The following is a 27296-nucleotide window of genomic DNA, read 5'->3' on the forward strand; positions in this document are numbered from 1 at the left end:
AACTTTTACCTCTTCTATTGCAAGCTATCCGTGACATCCTTGGAAATCATTGACTTCTTTGCTATTGACATTGGTGGGGGAAGGGGAAAAAGGTTCATCCTGCAGGAAATGCTGACTCAGAGATTTCTCAAGAAAATCTACTTTCTTAGCCGAAGAAGAAAGATTCATTATTTGCTCATCTCAGTGAAATCTAATTGTGATATTTATATTCTGTATTAATTTGATTCAGTAAAGATCTCCAACATAGGCAAAGAAGCCAATCGTAATAATTTGTTCTGAAGCTTTTATTACTATTGTGTTTTGAATGCAGGTATTAAAACAGCAGTGGAGCAGCAGATGCCATACCTTGCATATTGCTAAAGATGCTACCTATGCAGTTCCTAAAAACACAAGCCCTTCTAATGGGAAGAAGCAGAAAAACTCCCAATGACTTCGGTTGGGTATAGATTTCAGGTGGCAAACAGAGTGGTGGTATTTTCTGAGGAATGGTTTATAGTAGCTTTGACTTCTCTTCTGTACTTTATAAAATATAGTTATATTCCATATATAAAAGTGTCTGCTTTGCATTAAAAGCAAGTTTTCTTTTTAAGTAAGTTGAATAAACCTCCTTAAATAGATGAGAACTGTTGGTACTGGGAGCTGTGACTTAGCGTACATTTTTTTTAACATTTTCAAATGCTTATTACAATTCCTACTTATTTTATAGCAATATCACACAATAAACTTTTCTTTTCTGATTAAGGGATTGAAAGAGAACTGAATTATAAACAGTATTAATATAAAAGGGAATTTCTATCCGGTGCTCTGTAGGCCTGAGTTTATTTGACCTTAAACAATCAGTCAGAAGAAGTCACATCAGCTGCTGTACACATTCCACATTACGGAGGAATTAAATTAAGCAGCTTTAATATCTGTGAAATGGCACAGGACTGAAAGAGAATCGTTCCAATTTATGGAATTTGTATCTGATTTACTAGTGCATGCCTAGCAATTCCAGAGTCACCAATTGCTTTAAGACCACCTCCAAAGTGTTTTTATCACTTACAGTAAATGTGCTAACATCGTGTTTTAATTAAACATTTAAAGTGCATCAAACAAATTTATTGATGCTGCCAGAAGAGGCAAAATGGAAGGCAAAAAATAAGGAATTCTGCTATTTGCAAAATGCCCTGGTGTATGCGTGATGGCGTGACCCCGGTAAGACTGCTCTCAAACATTCCAGCAAATGTCTATAAATTAACAACTGCTTCCCCTCCCCTCCAGTCCCTCTTTTCCATCCCCAACCCCCAAATCGTGCTTTGTGCATAAAAACATGGCAAGAGCTTGTTGAAAGTCATTCAGCTATACTATCCAACGGTTGTGAACACTGCATTTATTTTTGCTCCTTGAATGCAAGCCTGATATTGAAATGATATAAAAGTCCCAGCAGCGCTTTATATTGATGTTGGCATTAAAAATGCTTTTTCTGTTAGTGAGAGAGAAGTTTCCCCCTTAAAAAAATAAAAGCCAATACCAGGCCTATCAAAACTTTATCATCCTGTTACCACTTGGGCACAGTATTAAATATTCAGAACTGGAGCTGGTTTTCATTAAAAATCCTTTTTCCTTCTGCACTGGGGATCGCAAACCCGCGACAGGTCCAGAATTCCTATAATCCTTTAAAAAAGGGAAAAGTAGGCATGGCATTGCCATCACCTGCAAAGACACGCTTGGATTTCAGCCCCAAGCTCGTAGGAGTGATGCGGGGCAGCAGGGGCAGAGGTTGGCCTGGGAGCACCGCTGGCCTCACCACCTCCTCAGTCCTGCTCATTGCTGCAGGATGGAGGACCTCGAGGAACGTGGCCCAACGGTTCAATGCGGAGAGGCAATCTGCAGAGGGCTATGTGATGATTTATGCTTTATGGCACCAAAACTAAAGGCATGTTGTTGTTTTTTTTTTTTTGTGTACATAATATAGCTTGGGTTTCCTTAGGAGGGAAAAGTATTTTGTCTTCCTGAGTAACCATTTGTTTTAGAGACTGATGATGGTGGGCAGGTTCTCTTTCTTACATATCTGTTCCTACATATATCTGTTGTTGTATTTAGCTGTTCTCTCATATGCAGTGGGTCATAATATGAACAGAAAGCATATTTCTGTACCAATCAGATGCACGCAAGCTGGTGCCTAGAGATAGGTGTCTAAGCAATTCTTGTTAAGGTCAGTTGTCTGCTAACAAGCTGATATACAAATATAAAGTGCATTTCATTTATATTGTGTTATATTACATATCATCTTCAATTGAATTTCTCCATTTTTTTCAAACCCAATAGCTATAAACATCACATGACTGGAGAGGAAACAAGCAAGGAGCCCAATAGCTGCTGGATCTGCCAGGAAACTGGCAAGCAGAACTCGGAATGCTATGGCACAACTGAAAATGGCTATTGCTGGGAGACTGTGACTTTTATTCAGAAAAAAAGAAAAAAAAAAGAAAAGAAAAAAAAGAAAAAGAGGATGAACTAATGTTATCTCTAGGGATCAGAATCCTTATTTTTGCATGCCATTCAGTCACAGACTACGTGGAAGACACTGTGGTGTCCAACACAGTCGGACAAGTATCCTAATGGTGGTAATTCACTGATGTGAGAACCACAACCAGCTATTCATCCTCTGTGATCTCCTGTCCTGTACCGACTCACCCCAGTTTGCAGGAGACAATCCTGACACGGGGTGTTTCATGGTTACCTCGTGGTCCACGTCTATTTTTGTATCTGTTGTCTCCTGCTTTATACTTAGCTCTTCTGGCATTCTAGAATTTGGTATAATGGAGTCCAATCAACGATGTGAGCTAGTGAGCAAGTAACACAGCATGAATACGAGGAAATAATTGTGTCTTTTAGCAGGAAGGTGGAGACATTTTTCTAGAAAAAAGGAATAAAGGCCTCAGAAGAAGGGTGCAGCATTTCTCTTCACATCGCTTTATCTTGGATGATTTACCATTGTGTTCTAGGGGAGTGATTTTCAAAAAGAATGAATTTTGCATTAAATCCCGAGTATGGTTGCTGCAGAAGAGAAGATATTTGCCTATTCAGATGATGAGCTGGATGCATAAGTGATTGCATCAATGGGTAATGTGCACATTCACTCATAAGAAAAAATTTGCATGCCCTATAAAGACCTAAAAGTTGAACATCTGGCCTTTTCTGTGGCACCTCAATTTTGCTTCAATGTCTTCTATTCCTTGAAAGGTTTATTCCTAAAACCGTCAGATCATCACAGTCTTGATACAACATTCACTGCACACTGTTGGTAAATGAGCCGAGCTCAGCTGTGGTGGAATGACTAATTGCTTTGCATTAGAGATGTTATGTTCACCAGGAAGTCCTTGAGTTGTACATGGCTGGACATGCATGGCAGAAAGACTGGTGCTGTTCTTCTGCCGTTCACGAGGGACTGAGAACAGACCACTTTGTTATAATGGAAAAGCCATTGATCTTCTGCAGCATCTAACTCTTCTATCTAGCTCTTTGACTTTGCAAATATATGGTTATTATCAGTGTGAACCATGAGAAAAGCTTTTGGCCCTGCCTGTGACAGGAGAGCTGGAACTTCATGATCCTTGAGGTCCCTTCCAACCCAAGCCATTCTCTGACTGTATGTTTCTATGAAAAGTATGCCCAAAGTTGTACAAAGTAAAATATGTTTTCTCTCAGCTTTACCTTGCTGCCTGTACATCCAACTGAAGTCCCATCCCTCTGGACTGGATTCTGGGAAAGCCCAAGGCTGTGCCTGTCCGTAACACTGACTATTGTGATATTATTTTTCTGTGCTATTGCCTTGCAAGCATGGAGTGAAAATTGCACCTAACAAGAAAGACTGGTGGACCAGGCACTTCTCTTGTGTTTGCTGCGAGCTGGCTGCTGATGCAGATCGTTGGTTTGCTGTGGGCGTTCACTCCTCGGAGCGAGTCTTCCATGTCTCATTGTCTTCATTTTTGTAATTTTGCCCTTGCCCCGACCATTCCAAATCCAGTTTGGGTTTGGGCTGTGCAGCTCTGATTATGAGTCACAGCAATATTCTCACACATCCTAGTATATTAGTTAGGGGACCTGTGAAACAGCAGTAGGACAGAAAGTTATTAGTTGAAATTCCCAAATGAAGGCGCAAATGCTGAGGAACTTGCTCTGCTTTTATTTGCCCCAGCTGAGGCAGAAATCTTGTGCAGCATGAATAAATTGTTACCTACTAGCTAAGAGAAGGGAGTTATTTGCTGGGTTACAGCCATCAGATTTAGACTCTGGGTGCAAACTAAGGGGCTCTCCGCTTTCGGACATCCAGCCCAGTTTTGCAAGACTGCAACTTAGGAAATTAAATCATATCAATCTTGAATCAGTTTTTCTCTAGAAGTCAGGGCCCAAGCACATGGAGATCCCTTGGATGAGTTTTGATTGCAGGATGAGTGGTGGGCTTAAAATTAAAATTACAAAGAAGCCGGTGCTTCTGATGGCTTCTAGCCCTGCCAGCTGCTGCCAGATGCTAAATAAGGAGGGCCCAGGTGCTGCTAGAAGCAAGTGATGGGGAAGATAACAAGGGGGGTTACCAGCCATTCCCTCCTATGCAGAGAAGGCACTCTACATGCTTGTACTTCTGACCCCAAGATCAAGTTCCAGATAACCATGTATGTAAAGCTCCGTTATCTTTCAGAGAAACCACAAGAAGCCTAAAACTGTATTCTTTTTTTTTTTTTTTTCCATGAGGAAATCCTGTAGCAGCACTGCTCTGGCACCGTGTCTGCAGCTCTGCTACACCTCTGCTGCAATGGGTGCTGCAGGAGCACACACCAGTATCAGAAATGAGAGGGCAGAACCTTGGGAGCTGTCACCTCCACCAATCTAACAACAGTTTGCCCAGCTGAGGGCTGGCGGGGAGTGTTTGCTCGTCTGCCTTATCCATGGAAAACGAGGAGGTTAAAAATTAATCTTTGCAGCTGGCAACTGCTGTAGCGAGCTAACACGGTGGGGCAGAGTTTTTACCATTACCAGGAATGTTATGCAGCTTTGGAGTGGCCAAACAGCAGGGCACACGTGTGGTAGCTTGACCCAGACTGCAGGCACTGTGTGACCTGTGCAGAGCTAAGTGCGCCTTTTTGCACTGACCTGCAGTGCACCTTTTGCACTGACCTCTTTCATTCTGGTGATATGAAGATGTTGGCGTCCTGTGACAGTGCACTTCCATCTGCAGAATGGAAAACTGTGCTATGATGTGTATCTTTCCTTTGAATCTGCAGGATTAGAAGTACTAATAGCAGGCTATTTGAATGGTGCAGGTAACTATAAAACCTTATGGTGTATCACCCCTCTTATTAGCGGTTCTCTGTGCTTTCCTTTGGCTCATCAGTTGCAAAAGGACGCAGCCATGTGCTGCTGGAATTGGCTTGAAGCTGAACCTTGAATTTCAGGTAGATTAAAAAAAGACAATCGCTGCTGGAGGAGACTGCAGGAGATGGAGTCTAAACCTGCTGGAGCCAAACTGACACCAAAAAGAGCCAGCCTGCCACTGCTGTAAGTAGTGTAGCAGTTACCTGAACAGCTATAAAAGTGCAAATCCATAGAGGGGGCAGGAAAGAATAAAGAGAGAACTGCCCTCCCCGTCTCCTGCTCCACAGGGAATAACACGAGATGCACTACAGCAGCAAATGCTCCAAAGGGAGAGGAAAGAGCTGCAGCAGAAATCTCTGTGCAAACCACAGGGAAACAATTCTGTGTCTCCAGTTCTCTCTCATTCCAGTGCTGTGCAAATAAATAAGCTCCATGATTGCTGAAGACCTCGTGCAAACGTGCTTGCACTCTGCACTCCTGGGGCACAGGCAATGGCTTTTTGCATTGTGCGTGCAAAGCTGGTTGTGAGAGCTGTAAAAAATAAAGCAGATATTGTTGCCTATCACCTTGTGTCCATTAGATTAAGTCAACATCATTAGATAAATTCTTCCTGCAAGATAGTTCTGCAGAAAGATTCAAGTGCATACCTGCCCTGCTCAAAGTGCTAATGGTGCTCCGGTACTGGAAGTAAGTGCTTTCTGAAGGCAGTTCAGAGCCCCCGTGCAGCTGCCTGCTTTATAGCTCGTAGCTGCATGTCACCTTTGAAGGCTGCGGATGGCAGTGGCAGAGCAGTGCCTCCCAGCCGGGGGAAGCAGGCAGTCGGCACAATTCATCCCTCGCAATTAAGGGAGAAAAGCAGAAGCTGGGGAAAATTCAAGCAGTGTGTTTTAGTAAAGGACTGCTCCCTTACCTCAGTGAATTACCAGTGCCACTCACAGGGACGTGCGGGACCGATGGAAAGCACAGAAGGTAACAAGCGCACTTGAAACCGACATGAATTAACCTGTAGAAGACTGAGTTTATTGCTCTTCATCATTTACACACATCCTTCTAAAGAAAACATGATGAAAACCTTTGTGTAAATTACCAAGCCAAATGCTGTTCTTCTGTTCTGGGCTCAGAGGGCAAACCTCCCTGTGCAGAAATACCATCTTGTGATAAAATGACTAATACATGACTAAAGCCGTTTTCCACTGTGCAGGCAGAGCTCTGGGGATCAATTGTTTTCCATGGTGGATCCCTCAGACAGTGAATTCCTCTGGTGGTTGGTATGATATTCATGGCCAGGGCTCTTAGTCACCTCCAGGGAGCTGAAATAGGATGCCACTCCGGTTGCTGTTATTAATCTCGACTGCAGGTGTGAAAATTAATTTCATGGGTATTTTTATCATTTCCTTTTTGTTAAGGATTAGCGTTTCCCAATGACCCGGACTCCGGATGGAAGCAAATGCAAAGTGGTTTGCCCAGCCCCGCCACAGTGGTGAGCTAATGCTGGGGAGCAGGAGAGGAATGGGGCATGAAACTTTCCATTCCCGCTGCTGTGGACAGTGAATGCCACTGAACGATGTCAGATATCATCACAACATGCACTTCTCTGCACCGAGACTCTATAAAGCAATCCTGGAAAATGCAGGTTGTTCTCAGTTCTGTGGGAGAATAACTCATTTGCCAATACTGGGAGAAAAAAAGGCAAAGTCAAATGTATCAAACCAAATCAAATGTAGCTGTTTAGAAAGCTACAGCTCCTATTTGCTGGCACCCAGGCTGTTTTCACAAGGATTTTCTGATGGATGATGCTATATCTCCAGAGTCAAGAAGACAGCTCCAGCCACTGGGCTTCCAACATGGAGACCAGAGCTGGGGGCCAGGCACAGGAATGGGAATGGGAATGGGAATGTGAGAGCAGAGCTCACCTGGTGGAGAGGCAGGGGGTGGAAGCAGCTGGAGCCATGGCAGGGAGAGGAATACACTGTCCCCAGCTCTGCCCAGGATTAAGCCCTGGCTGCTGGCAGTGATGCTGGCTCCAGAACTGTCTCGTTTTCACTGACACCTCCTCCTGCCAAAACCCAGTGAGTAATGCTCAGGAGATAAGCAGGTTAGGCCAGATTCAGCATGATAATTGAAGGTTGGAGGTAATGTGAGATCCTTATGTGCTCCTGTTGGCATAGCCCCTTTCTGCCATAAGGCCATGCAAGCCAAGAGGCTTGTGCTGCTGAAGACCCCATCGCTTACTGCACACATTTCTATGCTTTACTCACATGGGATAAGCCCAGTGCATGGCACTCAGCCCACCACGTCAACTAATAACAAGTCTGTGCCATCTCGGGCTTTAAGACATTAAATCACAGCTTTGCTTAAAAGTTACTGAAGTCAATCACTCTTAATAATGGCCGTCTCACCCTTCACAGTCACACATCAAAACATCACCTCCATATCGTGCCCCCCCTCGCCACTCACTGGTAGTCAGCTTTGAGGAAGAAAGAGCACATAAAATTCACATTATTTCATGCTGCCACTGCTCCTTGCTGCTGAAACAACTCAATGCAGAGCAGAAGGGAGAGAAGCAGCGAGGATTTTTTGGAGCTAAAGTAGATAGAAATGCCGTGTGTGTATCACAGGGCTTTGCTGGGACAGCTCAGTGATGTGATATTGATGTAATTTTTTTCTTCTCCTCCTTTAATTAATTGTACTTTTCTGCAGTGTTCAACCTGTGCACCAGATTTTACCAGATTACCTCTCTTTGCTCACTTCAGCTAATTTGAGAACAAACACATTATATAACCCAACATCATCATCCCAGTTATAAATGACGAATTCCACCATAAAGCCTGATAAAAATCTTTATTGCAATTTCACTTTTTATATCTTTTAGACAAATAGGTTTTTGGCATCAGGGATGTCTGTATTGATTTTTACATCCAGGCCGAGCCATTCATGGAAATGAGTAAAATGGGACATGCATCATAGGGTGAGCACAGCACAAACCTGGTGGCGCCAACCTCCAGCCAGAGAGAGAAGTTCCTTCTGGATCATACGAAGTTATTTAGGATAGTTTGAGTGTTTCAGAAACACGATAAGCAAGCAGTGGAAACGATGGATTCGGCAACTCCGATGCAAAACTGAAAAGAGAACAGAGAGGGAAAGCAAGTTGCATTAGCAGAGAGAATTCTACATAAAATATACCAGAGCGGCTGGGGAACAGGAAGCCAAGATGTTCAGCTGCAAGTGGAGTCCAATTTGATGCTCAGCATGAGTTTAAAAGGAAGATTTTCTCAGCTTTAAAATAAAAGAGCAGTGGATGGGGCAGCAAGCTGCAGTCACGGGAATGGATTGCCCAAGCACAGGAAAAGTGAGAGCACTGAAAGCAGCTCGTTTTGCCGTGATACATTAAGGGATGTGCTCATTGCACCCAGACAAAACACACGTATATGTCAGCACCTGGTATATGGAGCTCCACCAGAAGTCAGTGGGAATGTGGGGAAGTCAGTGGGGAGCAGACCTCATTCCCTGCTGGCTGACAGCTCTCAGTTTTTGCAGCCACGGCCCTTTGACACAAACAAATTGCTGCCAGCCAGGACCACTGAAATCAATGGAAGTTTTGTTGTTGGCTTCCATGGGATGAAGGATTCAATCCGGCAGTCGATAGGGTTCGGGTGTCTTTTGTCTAAGTAGGGTCGTGTTAATACAGGAGGATGGGCCTAAATCATATCCATTATTGGGATTTGCAGCTGAGCATAAAAACAGGATTAAGGGGAAGAGAGAAACAATCCCAACAGTGAGCAGGGAGCCCCGAGCGAGCCCCGGCCATCAGCAAGCATGGGGCAACGAGGGGGGAAACCCACCGAGGAGGTTCCCTTCTTTCTGCTCCTTCTGCAGGAAACTTTGAGTCGTCGGCTCGTTATTAACAATTAGCAAAGCATCGGCAGAAGCAATTATTGTCACACTCATACAGATATTAATCGATGGCGCTTGTTTGCCGCTGCTTCTGTTCCCTCTTCTCCGACACCACAGCACCACCAGCAAATTGGGATTCGTGGTACATATGTTGGTGCTCCACTTAATAAAAAAGACACCTATATTTTCAGATAAACTTTGTTAGTAATTCATGAGGTAAGTGACTATTTATGCTAATCGGGGAGAAATACATTCTCGAGCGGAGCGCGTTCCATAAATTTGAATGCAAAATGTTCAATTATGAAGTAAATACAGGTAATGCAAATAGTAAATTACCTCCAATAAAAATATATAAAGAACGTGTCTTCAAAGAGAGCGCGGCTTTTATTTGCATCTGCGAGTTGCTTAAAGAGAAAAGAATTAATAAACGCCAAATTGCTGCCGCGATGATTGAGCTCTGAATGCCCGACCTGCGCTGGCTGCCCGCAATCACAGCGCTGTTCTGTACCCCCCATAGAAGGCAGGACTGTTTCCTCAGCAATTTTATCCCCGCCAGATTATCTCGTCTGATTCTATTAATTCTCTCCCATAAATCTGCTAACAGCGATCTGTGATTTACTCACCCTGTTAACTGATCTGAGGACTGTTAAAAGGATTTATCTGGCGCTGCACCTAGGAGCGGGTTGTGCCTTATCACTGTGCTCCGAAGAAGTCTTTCGGAAAGCAATTTGCCCGGTTCCATAGTCAAATTCAGTGGGCACTCTTTAGTTCTGCACCATAAAATCAGACACCGGGCAAACAAAGGGAGCGGTAACTGTTCTTAATGTGTTGTTCTTGATCCGCACCCAAAGCAGAACGCATAGTGGTCTGAGCTCCTAACCTGGAGCGGGGCAGGAGTTGCGGGGATGTGGGCTGTGCGCTGCCTGGGTCGGTGCTGGGAGAGAGAGAGGGGCTGAGACGTGGCCTGGTGGCAAAACCCGAGCCTGAATGGCTCTAATTGAAATGAAAGTGTGCGATTGTTAGGGGAGAAACGCTGTTAATAGGGGGACTGTAAATGTTTAGACAGCCATCGTGAATAGCCAAATAATAAAGGAAAATAGCACTACAGTGAGAATTACAGAGGGGAGGGAGGAGAGCGTTGTTGCTTCTGAAGGTTATCCAAAAATTGCAAATAATCCTTTCTTTCTGCTACGCCGTGCCGTTTTGGAGCGGCAGCTCTGCAATAATCACAGCAGAACAATTTTGTACAATAACTCCAGTGCTGCTCTGGAGGTCACAGCTCCGCTTGTACTCACTCACATCTGTGTGAAGGAAGAGGCCCCCCTCAGCTCACCCAAATTTGTGCTCTTTGTCTCAAGTTTACTCAGAAAGCTACTGGTTTGCAAACTGGATGCAAACAAACAGTTCGCTGGGACTGGAGCTGTGTTTCCACAGACATCCATCAAACATGCAAGTGGAACACTGCGTGTGTGCGTTCCAAAAAGCAATAACCTTCACTTTTTATCCCTCTCCTAGGTGAGCACATTAAGTGACATACAGTGCCTCCTTCACCTCAATCTGGAAAAAACAAGAGTTGGGGAATGGGGCCGTCCTGGGGGGTTTATGCTGTCAGTTGGGAACTTTTGCTGGTTCCAATGGTGTGCAGGAATAGGAAAGCCAACCCGAGTTGCGTTCAGTTTGTCACTAATTGCAGTTTCTAAGATAAACCCGGCAGATGTCCGGGTGTCTTTGGGGCTGTGCAGAACTACACTCCTGTTGTTTGTGCTGTCAGAGCATGCTTTAGCTTTGCAGAATCGCCTCTGCGATCCCATCTAGGTGTCGTTATCCTGCTCGCCGCGCAGCGTGCCCTCCCTGCCTTTTGGCTGCCGGGAGCAGCACAGCTGCGCGGCTTTGTGCCGATAATGGCACGGTCGGGAGATGTTATCTATTCGTGAGCCCACTCTCCCCGTACTATTTCCCAAGCAGAGAATTCTTTGGCTGTTGCAAACGATGCTTTTCACAGTTGGTGAAAAATTACCCAGCAACTCACCCGCACCTACAAAGTCTTATAAATAGCAAACTGCGAGGGGAAGGGGGAAAAGGAGCATCTGAAGTACAACGTTCAAGACGCCGGTTTAATATATGACCAAGTGTCAGAAGTCAGGTTTCTGAGAATTACTTTCCAGATAAACAACTTCACAGCACCGCACTTCATCTTACTTACTAGAGACACCCCATTTATCACGGAATTACAAGGAACTTTAATTCTATCGATATTCCCATAAAATCCAGCCTGGCAGCTCAGGAGGGGCACTGCGGGAGCACCGGGACCGCCGCAGCTCAACCCCCCGCCTACCCCCCGCCCTCCCCCCCCTCCTCACCCCGACGGCCCGGCCCGGCCGACAGCGGAGCGGCTCCGTTCGGCGCTGCGCTGCGGACGAGAGATGGCGCTGTCGGGGTTCGCACGGAGCCGCTCCGCCGCCGACCGAGCGCTGCCGCTCTCCGCCCGCACGGCCGCCCCGGCTCCGGCCCCGACCCCGGCCCCGCGCCCTCCCCCCTCGGAGGGGGCACCGGGAGAGGGAGGCGAAAGTCAGTGCAGTTTGTTCGCCACGGGGCCGAGTGCTGAGGGAGCGAGGCTTGAAAACTTGCAGGGTTCTTTGCTAACCCGGCGGGGTGTTGGGGCAGAGAAATGGATGCCCCGTGCTCGGGCGAGTAACACGGGGAGCGGCACGGACCCCGCGGGGCTGCACCCACCGCCCCCTCCCTCGGACCGGCACCGCGCTGCCCCATAGAGCCCCGCCGTGCCCTCCGGTGTCCGCTCCAGGGCAGGGGCAGCTCCGGGGCACCGCGGGGCGGAGCGGAGCGCTCACCCGACGGCAGCGCTCGGCGGGCGCAGTCCCGACGCGACGGAGCGGTCCCCACCCGCAGCCGCTTACCCGGTGCGTCCGGCGGTGGCGGCGGGCAGGAAGGGGTTAAGGCTCGCCCAGCTGACAGTCAGCTGATGGGGCCCTGATTGACAGCTCCCAAAAGTTTCCTTGTTCTATGCTAATATTCGCTGGGAGGGAGCCGCCCATTGGTCCGGCCGCGGAGTCCATTTGCCATTTGCAGGGTGACGTCAGGAGCGCTATAAAACTCTGCAATGCTTTTAAACTCTCCTGCTGGATGAAACCTTTAAAATATTTTTCATCTTCTTGCCGTAGCTGTGGGGTTGAGGGTTTGTTGGTTGTTTTTTTTTTTTTCTCTTCCCTCTCCTTTTTTTTTTTTATGATTGTTGTTATTTTGGTTGCGATATATCGACTTTGATTTGATTTTTTTTTTTTTTTTTTTTTGTCTTCGGTCTCTTCTCCCTCCTCCTTCCCCCGATGAGCTTCTCTCCTCGCTCTGCACTTTGCACGAGAAAGCGCAGAGGAAAGGCACCATGAAGTGTTAAAAATAACAAAACAAAAGCAAAAAAAAAAAAAAAGAGAGAGAGAGAGAGGAAAAAAATTTCCTCGCAACAACACCCGCGAACGCTTCCAGCTGCAGTTTGCGAGAGAGAAAGAGAGAGAAGGGAGGAAAGAGCCGTGCGTGCAGAAGGCACAGAGCCCCTCGCTCTGATGCAGCAGCGGCAGCGGAGGCTCTGCAGGGGATAACGCGGAGCGGGCGGAGCGCGGCGCGGCGCGGCGGAGGAACGGACGGACGGACGGGCGGACGGACGGACGGACAGCAAAGCTGGCTCACCCGGCGGCAGCGCAGAGCAGCGCCCTCGCTCCCGGAGCGCACCCTTTCTGGAGGACTGTCAGCAGCAAAAGGATGGCATCAGAACTGGCAATGAGCGGCTCCGACCTGCCCACCAGTCCCCTGGCCATGGAATATGTTAATGACTTCGATCTGATGAAGTTTGAAGTGAAAAAGGAGCCGGTGGAGACCGATCGCATTATCAGCCAGTGCGGCCGCTTGATCGCCGGGGGATCGCTCTCTTCCACCCCGATGAGCACGCCCTGCAGCTCGGTGCCCCCGTCCCCCAGCTTCTCGGCGCCCAGCCCCGGCTCCGGCACCGACCAGAAGACCCACCTGGAAGACTACTACTGGATGACGGGGTACCCGCAGCAGCTCAACCCCGAGGCGCTGGGCTTCAGCCCCGAGGACGCGGTGGAGGCGCTGATCAACAGCAGCCACCACCCGCTGCCCGGCGCCTTCGATGGCTATGCTAGAGGGCAGCAGCTGGCCGCGGCCGCCGGCGGCTCGGTGCCGGCCGAGGAGATGGGCTCGGCGGCCGCCGTGGTGTCGGCGGTGATCGCCGCGGCGGCGGCGCAGGGCGGCGCGCCCCACTACCACCACCACCACCACCACCCGCACCACGGCGGCGGCGGCGGCGGCGGCGGACACCCCCACGGCGCGGCGCCGGGCAGCGCGCCGCCCTCCTCCGCCTCCTCCTCGGCCGCGGGCTCCGGAGGCGGCGGCGGCGGCGGCGGAGGCGCCGGGGGGCTGCACCACCCGCACCACGGAGGAGGAGGCGGCGGCGGCGGCCTGCACTTCGACGACCGCTTCTCCGACGAGCAGCTGGTCACCATGTCGGTGCGGGAGCTGAACCGGCAGCTGCGGGGCGTCAGCAAGGAAGAGGTGATCCGGCTGAAGCAGAAGAGGAGGACCCTCAAAAACAGGGGCTATGCCCAGTCCTGCCGCTTCAAGAGGGTCCAGCAGCGGCACGTCCTGGAGTCGGAGAAGAACCAGCTGCTGCAGCAAGTGGAGCACCTAAAGCAGGAGATCTCCAGGCTGGTCCGGGAGAGGGACGCCTACAAGGAAAAGTACGAGAAGCTGGTCAGCAATGGCTTCCGAGAAAACGGATCCAGCAGCGACAACCCCTCCTCTCCAGAGTTTTTCATGTGAGTTCCCACAGCCTTGCCACCTTACCTAAAAGTTCTCCGTGTGAGTTGTTGTTGGGGGCTTTGCTAGAGCGCCGACCCGCCGTGCCACCTTGTATCACTTTTTGGTTTTCCAACTCAAAACTGCTTTCAGACAAACTCGGGTTTTGGGTTGATTATTATTTTTTTTTTTAAGGTGGGCCGGCTGCGTGTTGGCCAACCTCAAGTTCTACATCAGTTTCTTTTCTGTTTATTATTATTATTATTATTGTGGGGGCTTGCTGTTTTGTTTTGTTTTTTTTTTTAAATTTAAAAGACCCAACTCGCCACCAACTCAGTTCTTCATATGAAGCTTGCTCTGAAACCTGCCATCCACATCATATATATATATATATTTTTAAGTTCATGACTTGTATTTTTTTTCCTTTGAGCTTGCTGTGTCCAAAAGAGTCAGACCATATTGACGTTGTTTCATTTTATTTTTTTTTTGCCATCCTGAGTTCTTCATATGAGATTTGAGCTTTGCGAAAAGAAAAATAAATAAATGAAAACACGTTTAAAAAAAAAAAAAAAAAAACTACAAATACACAAAACAAAGCAAAAACCACAAAAAGAAAAACAACAAAAAAAAAAAAAGTGAATTTTTTTTAGACTCCAGCTTGCTGAGTTCCATCAGTTTTTAGCGTTGTTGTGCGAAACTAGAGGTGTAGCTCAACCTGCCCCAACCAGCCTGCATCAGCCTTCGGTGTGTCCATGTGAGTTTTGGCCTTAATCTGCCAAACGTGAGACTGTAGTCTGCCATTAGAATCCCATCCTCATCTCATGCATTACGCTTGCTATTTTGTCTTAGCAGCAATGAACTGTAACTGTTTCAAAAGACTATGAGAAAGAGACATTATATTAATAAAAAAGAAAAAAACAAAAAAAAAAAAACAAAAAAAACCCTGCATGCTGGTCATGTACGGTATAATTATTTTTTTTTCTTTTTCTTTTTTTTTTTTTTCCTTTTGCTTGGAAATGGACTTTTGGAGACTATTATGGCATGGCATTCATCCTTTTGTTTTATTGCCTCATCACTTTTTTGGGTTGAAAGCAAAAAAGTGCAACCTTTGATCTTCCTCCTCTTCCTCCTCCCCATTAAAGTTTGCATCTGCTCTAAAACTGCTTTGAGTCACTCAGAACTTCAGACTTCCTTTCCAATGCACTGAAGCATTCCCTCTTAGAAAGACATGCCAGGATGGATGTTGGTAACCCGATGTGGCAAAAAATAAGTAAATGAATGAATAAAAACACAAAGCGCAGAAAGAACTTTGGGAAGATGCTCAAATGCAAAATTCACATCCCGCTCGGGGGGACATTGAAACCGTGCTGTTGCCTAAAAGCAGTCTAAACCAATTAACTGTAGGTGATCTGCCCCATCTTTTGATTTGATTTCTTCTTATTATTTTTTTCCTTTTTACATTTGGTCATGGTCAAATGTGGAATGCTCTGGGTTCCTGGTATATAATTTAATTCTACTTTCTGTCATCTGTTAGCCCAGTTAAAATGTATGCTACAGATAAAGGAATGTTATAGATAAATCCGAAAGAGTTAGGTCTGTTTAGATGTAGATTTCTATTATTATTATTTTTTTTTTTTTAAAGATTGATGCACTAAATTGTTTACTGTCGTGATGTAAAGGGGGGTAGAATTTGCAACGGGACTGTTTTAAAAAGTAGTTTATGCAGCATGTGCTTGCAACTTACCTATAAGTTGGGTATATGTAGTCCTTGCTATACCACTGACTGTATTTGAAAACCAAAGTATTAAAGGGGGGAGGCACCCTTGTTTATATCTATAGGGGTATTTTACATTCAAAATGTATGGATTTTTTTTTTTTTTTTTCAAAATTGAAGTATTTGGGACTGAATTGCACTAAGATATAACCTGCAAGCATATAATACAAAAAAGAAAAAAAAAAAGAAAAAAAAAAAAAAGAAAAGGAAAAAAAAAAAAAAGGACAAACCTGTTTAGAACGCTAATACGATTTATGCAGTTATAAAAGATGGCATTACTGCACAGTTTTAAAATGATGCAGATTTTTTTACAGTTGTATTGTGGTGCAGAACTGGATTTTCTGTAACTTCAAAAAGATTCCGCAGTTTTAAAGGCAATAATCAGTAAATTTTATTTTCAGGGACTGATATCCTGTCTTTTAAAAAAGAAAAATAGAAAAAAAAATGGAAAGTAAATCTTACCACAATAAATATAAAAAAATCTTGTCAGTTACTTTTTTCTTTTACACATTTTGCTGTGCAAAATTGTTTTATATCTTGAGTTACTAACTAACCACGTGTGATGTTCCTATGTGCTTTCCTTTCATTTTTGACTCTATGGTTATATCGAAAGAGAGAATAATCTACAATAATAAACTGCATTTTTTTTTTTCCCCCCCGATTCTGCGCTCCGTTTCTTAGCACGTTGTGCACAGTCCCCTCTGGCAGAGCAGCGCTGGCGGAGCATTGAGGCTGGTTGAGGAGCTGACCTCGGTGATAGGAAGGAGGGAGATGGGAAAGGAATAGCGCTGTGCGGACGCGACGTTGCCACCCGTTAGAAACCAGGTAGATGGGAACCGTGGGCTCCCAGGTGCTGTGCAGACCTCGGTTGGGTGCATCGCTGTGAGGCCCCAGCGGGAGGGCTGCCCCGCCAGCCTGGCCCGGCCCCCAGGATTCGGGCTGCTTGGTGACGGGGCGAAGCCAAAGGGAGCACTTTGCATCCTCGTCCCGTCGCATCCCAGCAGAGCGTGCCTGTCTTGGGTCGGGGATGGCAGCTCATCAGGCTTGGCGTGTCACAGAGCTACGGAGCGTTAGAGCAGAAGCACTTCTTGCCATTGAGGCCCACGATGCCTCCTTTTACCTTTCTTTGCTTCCCCCCCTGTTCCACACCATTCTTTCGTTCACCTGGTGGTTTTTTTTTGTTTGTTTGTTTGTTTTGTTTCGGTCATTTTTTTCAAATTTTTGCTACAGGCCTTAGAGAGCCCAGAGTGAGCCAAAGGATTCAAAGGGCTTCCTCCAAGTTTTGCAGTCGGCCCCAGCAGTCAACATGCTGGAAGCGGTGCGCTCCCCGAGCCCCTCTGCGCTCAGTTCCCTCTGTCATCCCCATGTCATCCCCATGTCAGAGGGCACTGAGGCTCTGTAGGCTGCTCAGCCCCTGCTGACTCAGTGCAGCCTTTCCAGGAGCCTGCAAGGAGGCTGTTCTGGGCCTCTCCCACCTCGGAGAGTGCTAAAGCCTCTCCAAAGAATGCTGCAGCCCCTCTGGGACAATGACTCTATCTCAAAATCCAGGCTCGGCAACCCAGTGCAGTTTTAATTTTTTCCCCTTTTTATCCCTCCGCTTCCTACTTTTGATCTTCCCAGCTTTACCACCAAAACAAAAGCACCTATTAGGCTCCTCTGCTTAGTGCCCACCCTGCCCCGTGCAGCTTTGAGCCCCCTGAGCTGTGCATCTCCCCTGCTATGGGTCAGACCAATGCCACCACCATGGTCTCTAGCAGTGATGCTGCACTGCGCCCCTCCCCAGCGCCCTTTGGCATCTGACCTTCTGTTGCACTGGGGTTTGAGTAATGGTTCAAGCTCCAGACTCTGGTTAATTGGAGTTCCACTTTCTGGTTAATGTGTAAGCTCTGGGTAAACTGGTTGCTATTGGCTGATCAGAGAATTATCTCCTCTCATAAAGACAGGGGTTCTTTATTTATTTTTTAATTCTTCTCCCACCTCACCGGGTTGAACCTGTACTGATGCACAGATTTATTCGCAGGGGTGCTCAGCTCCTCAAAGGGCTCCTAGAGGGCTCTGTATGGGGATGGGGTGAAGGCAGTGCAACCCTGAGGCCCCGCGTGGGACCACTCCTGGTCCTTGTGCTGCTGTTGGACAGGGTTAGGGCAGAGTTAGGGTGTGAGATAGGTGAGAGTCGGGGAGCAGTTCGAACAGCGATAAGAAAAATCCTTCCTAGAAATAGACTGAGTGCAAAAGGGAAAATTCCTATCGCACACCCAAGCTGAGGGGAAGGAGCTTTGCATCTCTCCCGGTTTTGCATATTACTGCGCATTGCAATCTTTCTTTACGAATAGGAAATAGCGCAGCCTTCGCTGGACTGCATGTGAGTTTCAGCCCAAAACACACCAACTTCCCAAGGGAAGGGGAAAAGCAACCAGAAGCACACAGCGCTGCTGCTAACACCAAGCTCTATCAGTTGGGGCTCTATCAGTCATGACAGGGGAGCACCCACCTTTGCTGCAGGACTGCTTGCCGAGGACTCACGGAGCCGCTCCGCTCTGAACGGCACTCGTTAATCAGTGAATCGCCCCTGGCTAGGCTCTGGCTGCCCTCCTGCCCCCCTCGGGGTGCAGCACTGGGGCAGCTGGGTGCTGCCGTGCCGCAGGGTCCACTGCCATCACAGCCCTGCGATGTGTCCCCATTCAGCTACAAAGAACTTCCATGTGACCGCTGCCGGGAGATGCCTGCAGCCCCGTGCTGGCCCTGAGCACAGCACACATCCCTCCACCCCACCCCACGGCATCCTCCACCTTTATTTTAATTATTTTTCCTAAAACAAAGCAAACCCCTCTTCCCCGAGCGTCCCCGCGCTCGTGCCTCACCATTTTCCCTGCCTGAAAAAAAGCAGCATCCCAGAGAGCATCCGAAAGAAGGGAGGGAGTTCTGCAAGCCCCCTCACCACTTCCCTTTGTCAGAAGGTCCTCTTTGCCCTTTTCAGAGCTCGAGAATGTGTCTGCTGAATCAGAACGCCACGCAGCACTACCCCCTGTGAAACGTGGCAGGAGATTTGAAGTGCGCAAAGCACGCTTTCCCAGCTCCTCTCCTTTCCGAGAGCCTCAGTGCAGCTGTTTCCCTCTGCTCAGCGCGTAGGAAGTTCTCGATCGAGAATCATTCATAATTTTAATACCAATTTCTATTTGACATAACATACTAATATGAGATACAGAGTGTAGCTGCTTCCTGGATTTAGGGAGGAAATGATGCATATATCAGAATTATCTGCTCAGATGCCAGAAGTACATCGGTATCCTTTCAGCGTGTGCTGCGCGGAGAGGAAATCCTCTATTTATTGCTCCCATCACCAGAGGAGCTCAGTGGACCCTGTGTTTCTGACACCTGTTCCGATGGACGGACTGAACATTTCACACAGGAGAGGGAAAAAAAAAAAGCAACGTGACAAGGTGCTGGGAGCTCAGGTTTTTAGCAAACTTTCTTCGCTCTTTCAGAATCACAGAGGTGGGGTTGTGAAGGGCCCGTCTGTTGCAGCTATGGCGAGTGCCATGCTTGCTTGGCTGGGACAAGACCCAGTCCTAATTGCAGAGCCTCCGCTCCTGCATTGCACACCAGGATGCACAGAGCTGAGTGGCTTTTGGAGAGGGAGAATTTGAATGCTGTGTGAATGCTGCTTAACTGATGAATTCTGGGGAGCTCAGCAGATAAAAATCAATGGATTAAAGCCCCGCACACCTCGCCGCTTTTCATTCTTGCCTGCCTGAAATTGTGGGGGAGGACTGAGAATAGCGTTTGTCATTCTTGGAGGGCGAAGAGCATTCAGATTGGTGAGCTCAAAGCCAGCACGGTGTAAAAATAGCCCAGGATGTGACTTAACTTTGCAAGTGCAAAGCAAAGGGCCGGGGCTTAGTGGGCCCTTGTGTAGGGCTGGAGGCAGCCTCAGCCCCAGCAGGGTCAACACGAGCCAGCACAGCATGACAGCATCTCAGTGCCCTGATGCACTCGATCTTATCACTCCGAAACTCATTTTCTATCTATGCTGCTGTTCCAACTTTTAAAAAATGTGTATTTTTAATTTCCTTTTTGTTTCCTGAGTTCCCTCTTTTAAATCAGTGTCCTGTGATGCAGCAGAGGGGTGCCGCTCTGTGGTCACAGTGTGGGGAGGTGGACGGGGATAGCACTGCCTCCCCCCTGTTCACACTGGAGCCCTGTGGATGTGCTTTGCTTTGCTTTTTCTCCTGCAATGCATTGCACGGAGGCAATCGAAACCAGAGCAGAAGTTTGCTGGAAGTGGTGCTTTTGCACCACGACGAAGAAAAGTTTTCCAGCCAACAAACTGAGCGATGTCTTTCCATTTCCAGCAGGGTAGGGAATGCTCGCAGCAGCATTTCCACTTTCCTGGCAGAAATGTTGGTGCTGCATATGAAGGCAGTTACCTGTGCATCCCAAGGAGCGAGCACGGGGACACGCACTTCTGTCCGGGAGCACCTTTGGGGTCAGTGCTGCCACAGATTGGAGCAGCCTGGAAATAACCTGCTCAGCAGTGAGGTGTCTGTGTAACAGCATTGCATCCGTCCCGCTGCCCGGTCACCTCCCAGGCTTTGGGGGCTGTGCTGTGGGGAGGGAGTGCCTTGCCCAGATGTGCACACACACACACATACACACACACACGTGTTGGGGTGCTGCCCCAGCCGGGGGTGTCACAGTGCCATGCTAGGGGGGACCAGTACCGGGGAGCGGGGTGTGGGAGGGCCAGGGCAGGGTGAGGGGTGGCTTCTTCTTTTTGTTTGCATGTTTGTTCGTTTCTAAATTGTTCCTGGAACAAAAGGGGACTCAGCGTAACTAAAGGATCCATCACTGCATCCCAGGCTTAGCCCCGGTGCGCTCCCAGGCGGCTCCAGTTGGCTGATCCTCCCCTAGGTATGTGCTTGGGGCCTCCTCCTGCCTCTGCTTCACAGGCTTTTCTTTTCTTTTCTTTTCTTTTCTTTTCTTTTCTTTTCTTTTCTTTTCTTTTCTTTTCTTTTCTTTTCTTTTCTTTTCTTTTCTTTTCTTTTCTTTTCTTTTCTTTTCTTTTCTTTTCTTTTCTTTTCTTTTCTTTTCTTTTCTTTTCTTTTCTTTTCTTTTCTTTTCTTTTCTTTTCTTTTCTTTTCTCTTCTTTTCTTTTCTCTTCTTTTCTCTTCTCTTCTTTTCGTTTTTTTCTTTTCTTTTTTTTCTTTCTTTTTTTTCTTTCTTTTTCCTCTCCTCTCCTCTCCTCTCCTCTCCTCTCCTCTCCTCTCCTCTCCTCTCCTCTCCTCTCCTCTCCTCTCCTCTCCTCTCCTCTCCTCTCCTCTCCTCTCCTCTCCTCTCCTCTCCTCTCCTCTCCTCTCCTTTCCTCTCCTCTTTCTTTCCCTTTTTCTCTCCTCTTCTTTTTTCTTCTTTTTCCTCTTTCTTTATTTTTTCCCTTTCTCTTCTTTCCTTTCATTTTCTCAATTCTCCCCCCCCTTTTTTTTTCCCCTTCTCTTTTTCACCTGTGCTCACACAGAGTCCAATCTAAACCCCCCCGAAATTAAAGGGAATCTTTTTAATGGCATTTTGGATCAGGCCCTGAGATCCCTGCAGGGACTGAGGAGGGTGGGGGGGCAGGATTTACATTTTATGGCTTTTAAGGAATCTGAAGTACGGCAGAGAACAGAGCTTTCCAAGGCCAAGTTTCCCAAATCTATGTGGATATATGACAGAGTGTGTATGCGATTAAGTTTAAAGCCCTCTCTAACAGCAAGCAAGCACATTCCCTTTCCTGCACCCTGAACCCCACTTCTCCAATTTTAAAACAAAAATGCGTTGCCAAAACCTTGGGAACCAGCAGGGATGGGGAAGGAATTAGTCTTAGCTCTCCCAGCCACTTGGGGCTGTTGCACTGAGACATTAGAGACGACGAAAGCGAGCCCCAAAGTGAACCAAATAAGACGTAGCTCTTTACATTTTTTTTTCTCCGTTTTTTTTTTTCTCCCTCCCTCTCTCCCTCCCCTAAAACATAAGTATTTCCAGAATCACTGATGAAAGCCATTTGATATGTAGGAAGAGATGTGCCGTCTGCAGCGCGACTCAGTGTTTGCAGAGTGGGATGAACAGATTTTCCTTTCCATAGGGTTTCCTCCTGCAAAGTCATTGTAGAGGAGGGAATATCGTAAGATTAAATCTGTTTCAAAAACTATATTCATGTCACACCAGATACAGTCTCCAGACTGCACGCAGTCTTTCAGCTCCCTTCATTGTGAAATCCTTTTAAAACAACACCGCACGGAGCAGAAAACGTATTCCAGCATAGCTCTCACCCCAGCTCAGCCAGATGAAATAAAGGGCAGTTATCAGCCCTTTGGAATTAACTGATCTGCTCCGTGTCTCTGGCTGCTGTAGCACTGTCTCGCTTTCTGAGACTCTTTCCTTATTAATAAGCTGATAGTTCAGTGGAGCTGCTAATGGATCGATGCCCCTGGGGGAGCAGGCGGTCCCCTCTGCCGGGTGCTGTGACACCACCAGGATGGAGCTGGAGCTGTCTATGGGAAATGGATGTGCGTGTGTGTATAGGAGCAGGGAGAGCAAGTTAACCAAAGGGACACAGCAGAATTCCCGTATTTAGGAAAGGCAGATCGGCTCGCTGCCTGACCTCATTTAGCATACAGAGATTTGCTCCGTGTGTGTTGAATTGTTTTTTCTTTATTTAAATTGGATTTTAAATATATGTTGACAGTAGGAATTGGTACAGCGTGAGCAACTGCGGGAGCAGTGACAGCTCTGCTTTTGTTACTGAACGACTTGTCTGGGAAATAAGGGAATGTGTACACAAACGGATTCTTATTTTGCCAATGACATTAGCACAGCTGATAATAACCATGAAGAGAACGATGCCGAAAGCGGCGTGCTTTCAGGTCATAGGAGGTACTGCTCACCGGTGAGGCAAAGAGATGTTTTTAAGGTAACTTCTTGGTGAGATTCTCCTGCTATTCATGCAAAGGAGAGGCCAGATGTGCAAGGAGCGTTTCACTTTAAGCTGTGCTAATTTTCTTCTTCTTACAGCTAACGAGCAGCGCAAGCAACTGTCTGAGTTAAATACAGGATTTGAATATAAGAGGCCCTATTTGTACAGTAGTGGCACAACAGACATGTTTTACAATGCTAAGAATTCCTTTTAATAACAGCATATTTTAATGTATTTACTAAATTAGGTACCCGAGAGAATCTTCTACAACGGTGATGTGAAAATCCCTGTTACCTGAGGTCAGAACAAAAGGTATGTTCCCACTTTCCTTTGCACTTTACCTATCTGGGGAGGGTGCTGGGCTTCCCATTGCCCAGCGGGGACGTGCTCTGTGGAGTGAAGCTGGCTTCAGGTGCACAGAGCACCCGCAGTGCTGGGCTTTGCCCTTCTGTCAGCCGTCCCATGTCCCATCGCTCATCTATAATCCTCTGCAAATATTTTCTTTCTTTCCCTTCAAATGCTGGCGTTCAGGCATCAGCTGCAGGGATTAAAGATAGGTCTCCTGAAGATGTCCCTCATCTCTGGGTGGAAGTCATGAGACTGTGTGTGTTAGGCAGTATCTGTGCTCCTGGTTCACAATAGGGTCTAAATCAGCACTGCTTTTTCTCGTGGAACTTGTTTTCATTCAAACTCTCATTGACTACAGAACACACTGTCAGGAAAATGCAGGGATTAAGCGTTCAGCTCCTTCCCCTGCTAGGTTCAAATAGCATGCTTCTTTTTTTTTCCTTTTTTTTTTCCTGTAGAATCTGATTTTTATTGACCTCAACTGTAAAAAATACTAAGTGGCTTCAATGAGCTGCAGGGCTGCAATGACACAGGCTCTGGCATGTGTTTTGTTATAAAACCTCCTGTTCTAGTTAGGAGCACGGCCTGCCACACTTTGGTCAAACACAGCATGCTGTTATAAAGCAATATTTGATTAGCTCATGAAATTAATTACAAAAAAATGGGGAAGAGGTATGCAGTGCACTGCAGAGGGGCTCTTTGGGGTTCTTCATGAGTGGGTTTCCAAGGAGGTATTTCATTGTGAGGGTGCAGCTCCTGCTCTCTTACCTTCTTTCTAGGCTAAGGGCTGCAGGTCTGATAATTTGTGAGGAAAGCTCTCCTGGCTCCTCTAATTTATATACAAGTTCTGTAAATCATATCAGCAATACAAATGCTTGTTGTCCATATACTAAATAAAAAAAAAAAGGCAAAGGCTCTTTCTCTGCTGTGGTCTCAGGACTTAACTTGCTGCTCTCTGGGACAATTCCTCACTCCTTTCTTCCAATTCATTGTGGTGACACTGTCACTTACAATAGGAAAACACAGCAGCAAAATCCCTTCCTTTTAAGCGAATTGCTGTTGGGTCTCAGAAGAGTTAACGAACTTTTATGGCGAGGTTCAGGCAGTTCTGACCCCTATGGTAATATTTCATCTAAGGTTGCTGTTGGGAGAGAAATCAAATTTCAGCTGCAAGCGTGATTGACAGGTGAAAGCAAGAAAGAGAGAGACATCTGGTCAGATGGGGAATTTGGAAAGGAGAAGGACAATTCAGGGAAATGTCTCTGTGATATTAGGAATAATAAGTTCAGAGATGAGGACTTCAGACCTCCGTGCGCTCCGGAGCTGCTCTCACTCGGTATTCATGCAGGTGCTTTGTGTAAGGGGATTTCAGGCTGTAAATCTCCAGTAGTGGACAGTGGTCTCTGTGGTCTAACCTACTAACTTGACTCCTTTAAGGAATTATGTTACTTCTGGCTTGCTTTTAGTATTTCAAGGCAGTTCCTTTAACAAATGGACTGGAGGGTTAAGACACTGTCACCTGGGTGTCCCTCTGGGGTCTATGGCAGCAGCATCCTGCCCATGGGATTCCTGAGCAGTATTTCACAAGGCAAATTTTCCTTTCAAAGGGAAGTCCTGTGCAGGATTTCCAAGATTGCTGGTTTTCATCACTGTGCGTAACTTCTAATGTTTCAAACTCACGACAAAGCTATGGACTCTGAAGGGCATTGGCCGTGCTCTAAGGGAAGGGATCTGAACTGCTCCGTGTCTCCATCCCAGCTGGGAGGACAGGCCCTGAGTGGGCTCCTGGCCTCACCACCGCTTTGGTGAAACCCCACGGAATTCCCAGGGCCCAGATTTCCTCCACATGAATATCTGTGGGGGGAATCATGCTAATAAAAAGCAAGATCTGAATTCATCTAGTGGTAGCGGCGCCATGAATTCCCTGGATGGATGTTCCAATTTGGGATTAAGAATGGATTCTCCCTCTCTCCCCCTTCCCCTGCAGTGTAGCTTAAGCTGCTTTCAGAATAAACTAAGCAGGAGAATCCACTTTTACTTTGGAGCAGGAGTGTTGCCCTGGGAATAGGTAGCACTGCGTTGTATCTTACCACATAATTCCTTATCTGGACAAGCCTTAAAACTAAGGAGAAAGTAAGGAGCAGTAAAAAGGAGAAATACATTTGCTATTCCTTTTCCAGTTTACCTCTAAGACCTTTCCCACCAGGGAAATCATGGCAATCCTAACGTGTACATTTACTTGCATTTCCGTGCTATTCCTGTGTTTGCACACGCATTTTTTAAAGAGATTTGTGTTTTGTGAAAGCCTTCTTCACTCTCATGGTTTTTTGAGTGTATTGTTGACGTAGAAGCAGATCTGACTGTTATTTGTGTTCCTTTCATGGCCTGCGATGTCAAACTGCCTGACTTCCCTGCAGCGAGGCCTCCTCAGCTAAGTTTTATTCTAAGGCCATATATCTGATAAAATTGCAAATGAAAGCTAAGAACTGTATAAACAGCCCAATTTCTTTGGGTATGAATGAATGATTTTTAACTTCCCATTTTTGAATTAGCCCTCCCTTTCAGACGTCTGTATTTTTCAAAGCTGATATCTAGATAAATTCCACGAAATATTATTGGCAAGTTTCCCATGGCAGTCAATGGGAGCCTTGTATGTATTTTTCAAGCAGATGTGCTATATTAAGTCTAAATGAGAATCTTTTCTTTCAGATGGGATGCAAGCTGTTATTCTTGCTCAGAAATGAATAGTTACCTATCTCCCTTCTTTCTCTCTTTACAATGTATTTTGTACAATTTACAGTCACTTTACATAAGTAAAAAAAACCAAAACATTTCTTTCCAGAAATATGGCTTTTGCTTTTGTTTAATTCTAATAATTCTAATTGCTTACATACATACATGTATATATATTTAAAACATTTCTTTTGGATTTCTTAATTTGTGCTGCTTACAAAATGACTCACACTGTACCAAAATACAGGAGATGGATGAGACAGGAAAAGTACCGATGTAGAGTCCCATGAGTAAAATGACTTCTCAGGCTTCCACATATAATCCCGATGGTTAGAGAGAGCAGAAAGCAGGAGTTGGGAGCTGCAGCCTGACTCACCCGTGAGACTTTGACCCAGTTCTTTGATTCTAGATTCAGCAAAATCCAGCAGCACTGTAAACTTGTTATCTGAGGTGTCTTCTAAAGGTCTCTTGCTGTTGATCTCTTTATGTCTCAGTTTACACAGTTATAAACCTGGATAATGAATGGGGCCAACAAGTAGCTCTGTGCTGGTGGAGGCCTTCTGTGTTGCCCACTCTGCTCTCATCCAAGGGCTGAATTTACAAGTCTGTAGGGTTTGGGGTTGGCACTGGGGTGATCAAACCCTGATATGGAGTTTGGTTAAGGCAAAACAGGAGCAAATGGTGGTTCAGTGGTGTACCTCTCTCCTCAAACACCAAGTATGCATCCTCATTGCTTGCTCCTTAAAGATCTGTGCACCTGCACAATGTCCAGAGGTCACGTTGCCCTTGTAACTCCTCATTTATTTCCCAAGGTTCAAGCCATTATTATTCAGCAGTGGTGCAGCTTTTCTTTTCTTTTGTCCCCAGATTATTACTTTCCCTCCTACTTTCTACCCCCCCCTCCAATCTGTAATGGAGTCTTCAGCTGTAAATTTGCCAACCGCAGAGACTTTTGCTGAAAATATTCGAAAAAAACAGCATAAGGGGGAAAGAAAAAGATAAATAAATAAGAAAGGCTCTGAACGACATGCTGTGCCGTGCTCGAGCTCTGCACTCCTACAGGACAGATAATAAAGATATTAGCACTCATATAATTTCAGATAGGAAATGAAACCAGACATGAAAGAAGCACTGGCTCCAGCTGTTGAGTGGGTATCAAACTAGCTCTGGGAATTGCAGGTACTGTCACTGGAGACAGCCTGACTTCTGAGAAATGACCTCAGGTGTAGGAGCTTGCTGTGGCCCCTTGCAGATATTAATACCTAATTAACAATCTGCAAGAGCATCCTACATCTTAATCACCAGTGAGGTGAGAATGACAACCAGAGGAGGAGAAGGAGAAGGGGAATGGTATTTTTTCCTCTGCATGCCTAATAACCATGGTTATTCAGATGCAGCTAAATGCGATTTCCTTTT

General features: G+C 46.5%; 1 protein-coding gene and 1 long non-coding RNA gene across 5 annotated transcripts in view; one reads left to right on the forward strand and one right to left on the reverse strand.

The window, feature by feature from the left end:
• Positions 1 to 8182: 8182 nt before the first annotated feature.
• LOC128082371 (uncharacterized) lies at positions 8183 to 12265 on the reverse strand. Its single transcript, XR_008207638.1, has 2 exons — positions 12168 to 12265; positions 8183 to 9656 (listed from the first exon to the last, which is right to left on the reverse strand). It is a non-coding gene; the product is annotated as an uncharacterized LOC128082371 (long non-coding RNA).
• A 120-nt stretch (positions 12266 to 12385) lies between these two features.
• The window catches only part of MAF (MAF bZIP transcription factor), a 157908-nt gene continuing 142997 nt past the window's right edge, over positions 12386 to 27296 (forward strand). For 2 of the 4 annotated variants that reach the window (XM_052686454.1, XM_052686455.1), the window contains exons 1-2: positions 12387 to 14096; positions 23047 to 23111. In XM_052686454.1, the coding sequence (XP_052542414.1) occupies positions 13024 to 14096; positions 23047 to 23080 (1107 nt within the window). In that variant the 5' untranslated portion in view covers positions 12387 to 13023 and the 3' untranslated portion in view covers positions 23081 to 23111. Of the gene's footprint in view, positions 14097 to 16531; positions 20566 to 23046; positions 23112 to 27296 lie in introns of those variants that run through there. The other 2 variants (XM_052686452.1, XM_052686453.1) reach the window with 2 other exon arrangements.

This window comes from Tympanuchus pallidicinctus, unplaced genomic scaffold (assembly GCF_026119805.1).
Source record: "Tympanuchus pallidicinctus isolate F22 unplaced genomic scaffold, pur_lepc_1.0 scaffold22, whole genome shotgun sequence".
NCBI classification, from domain to species: Eukaryota; Metazoa; Chordata; class Aves; order Galliformes; family Phasianidae; genus Tympanuchus; species Tympanuchus pallidicinctus.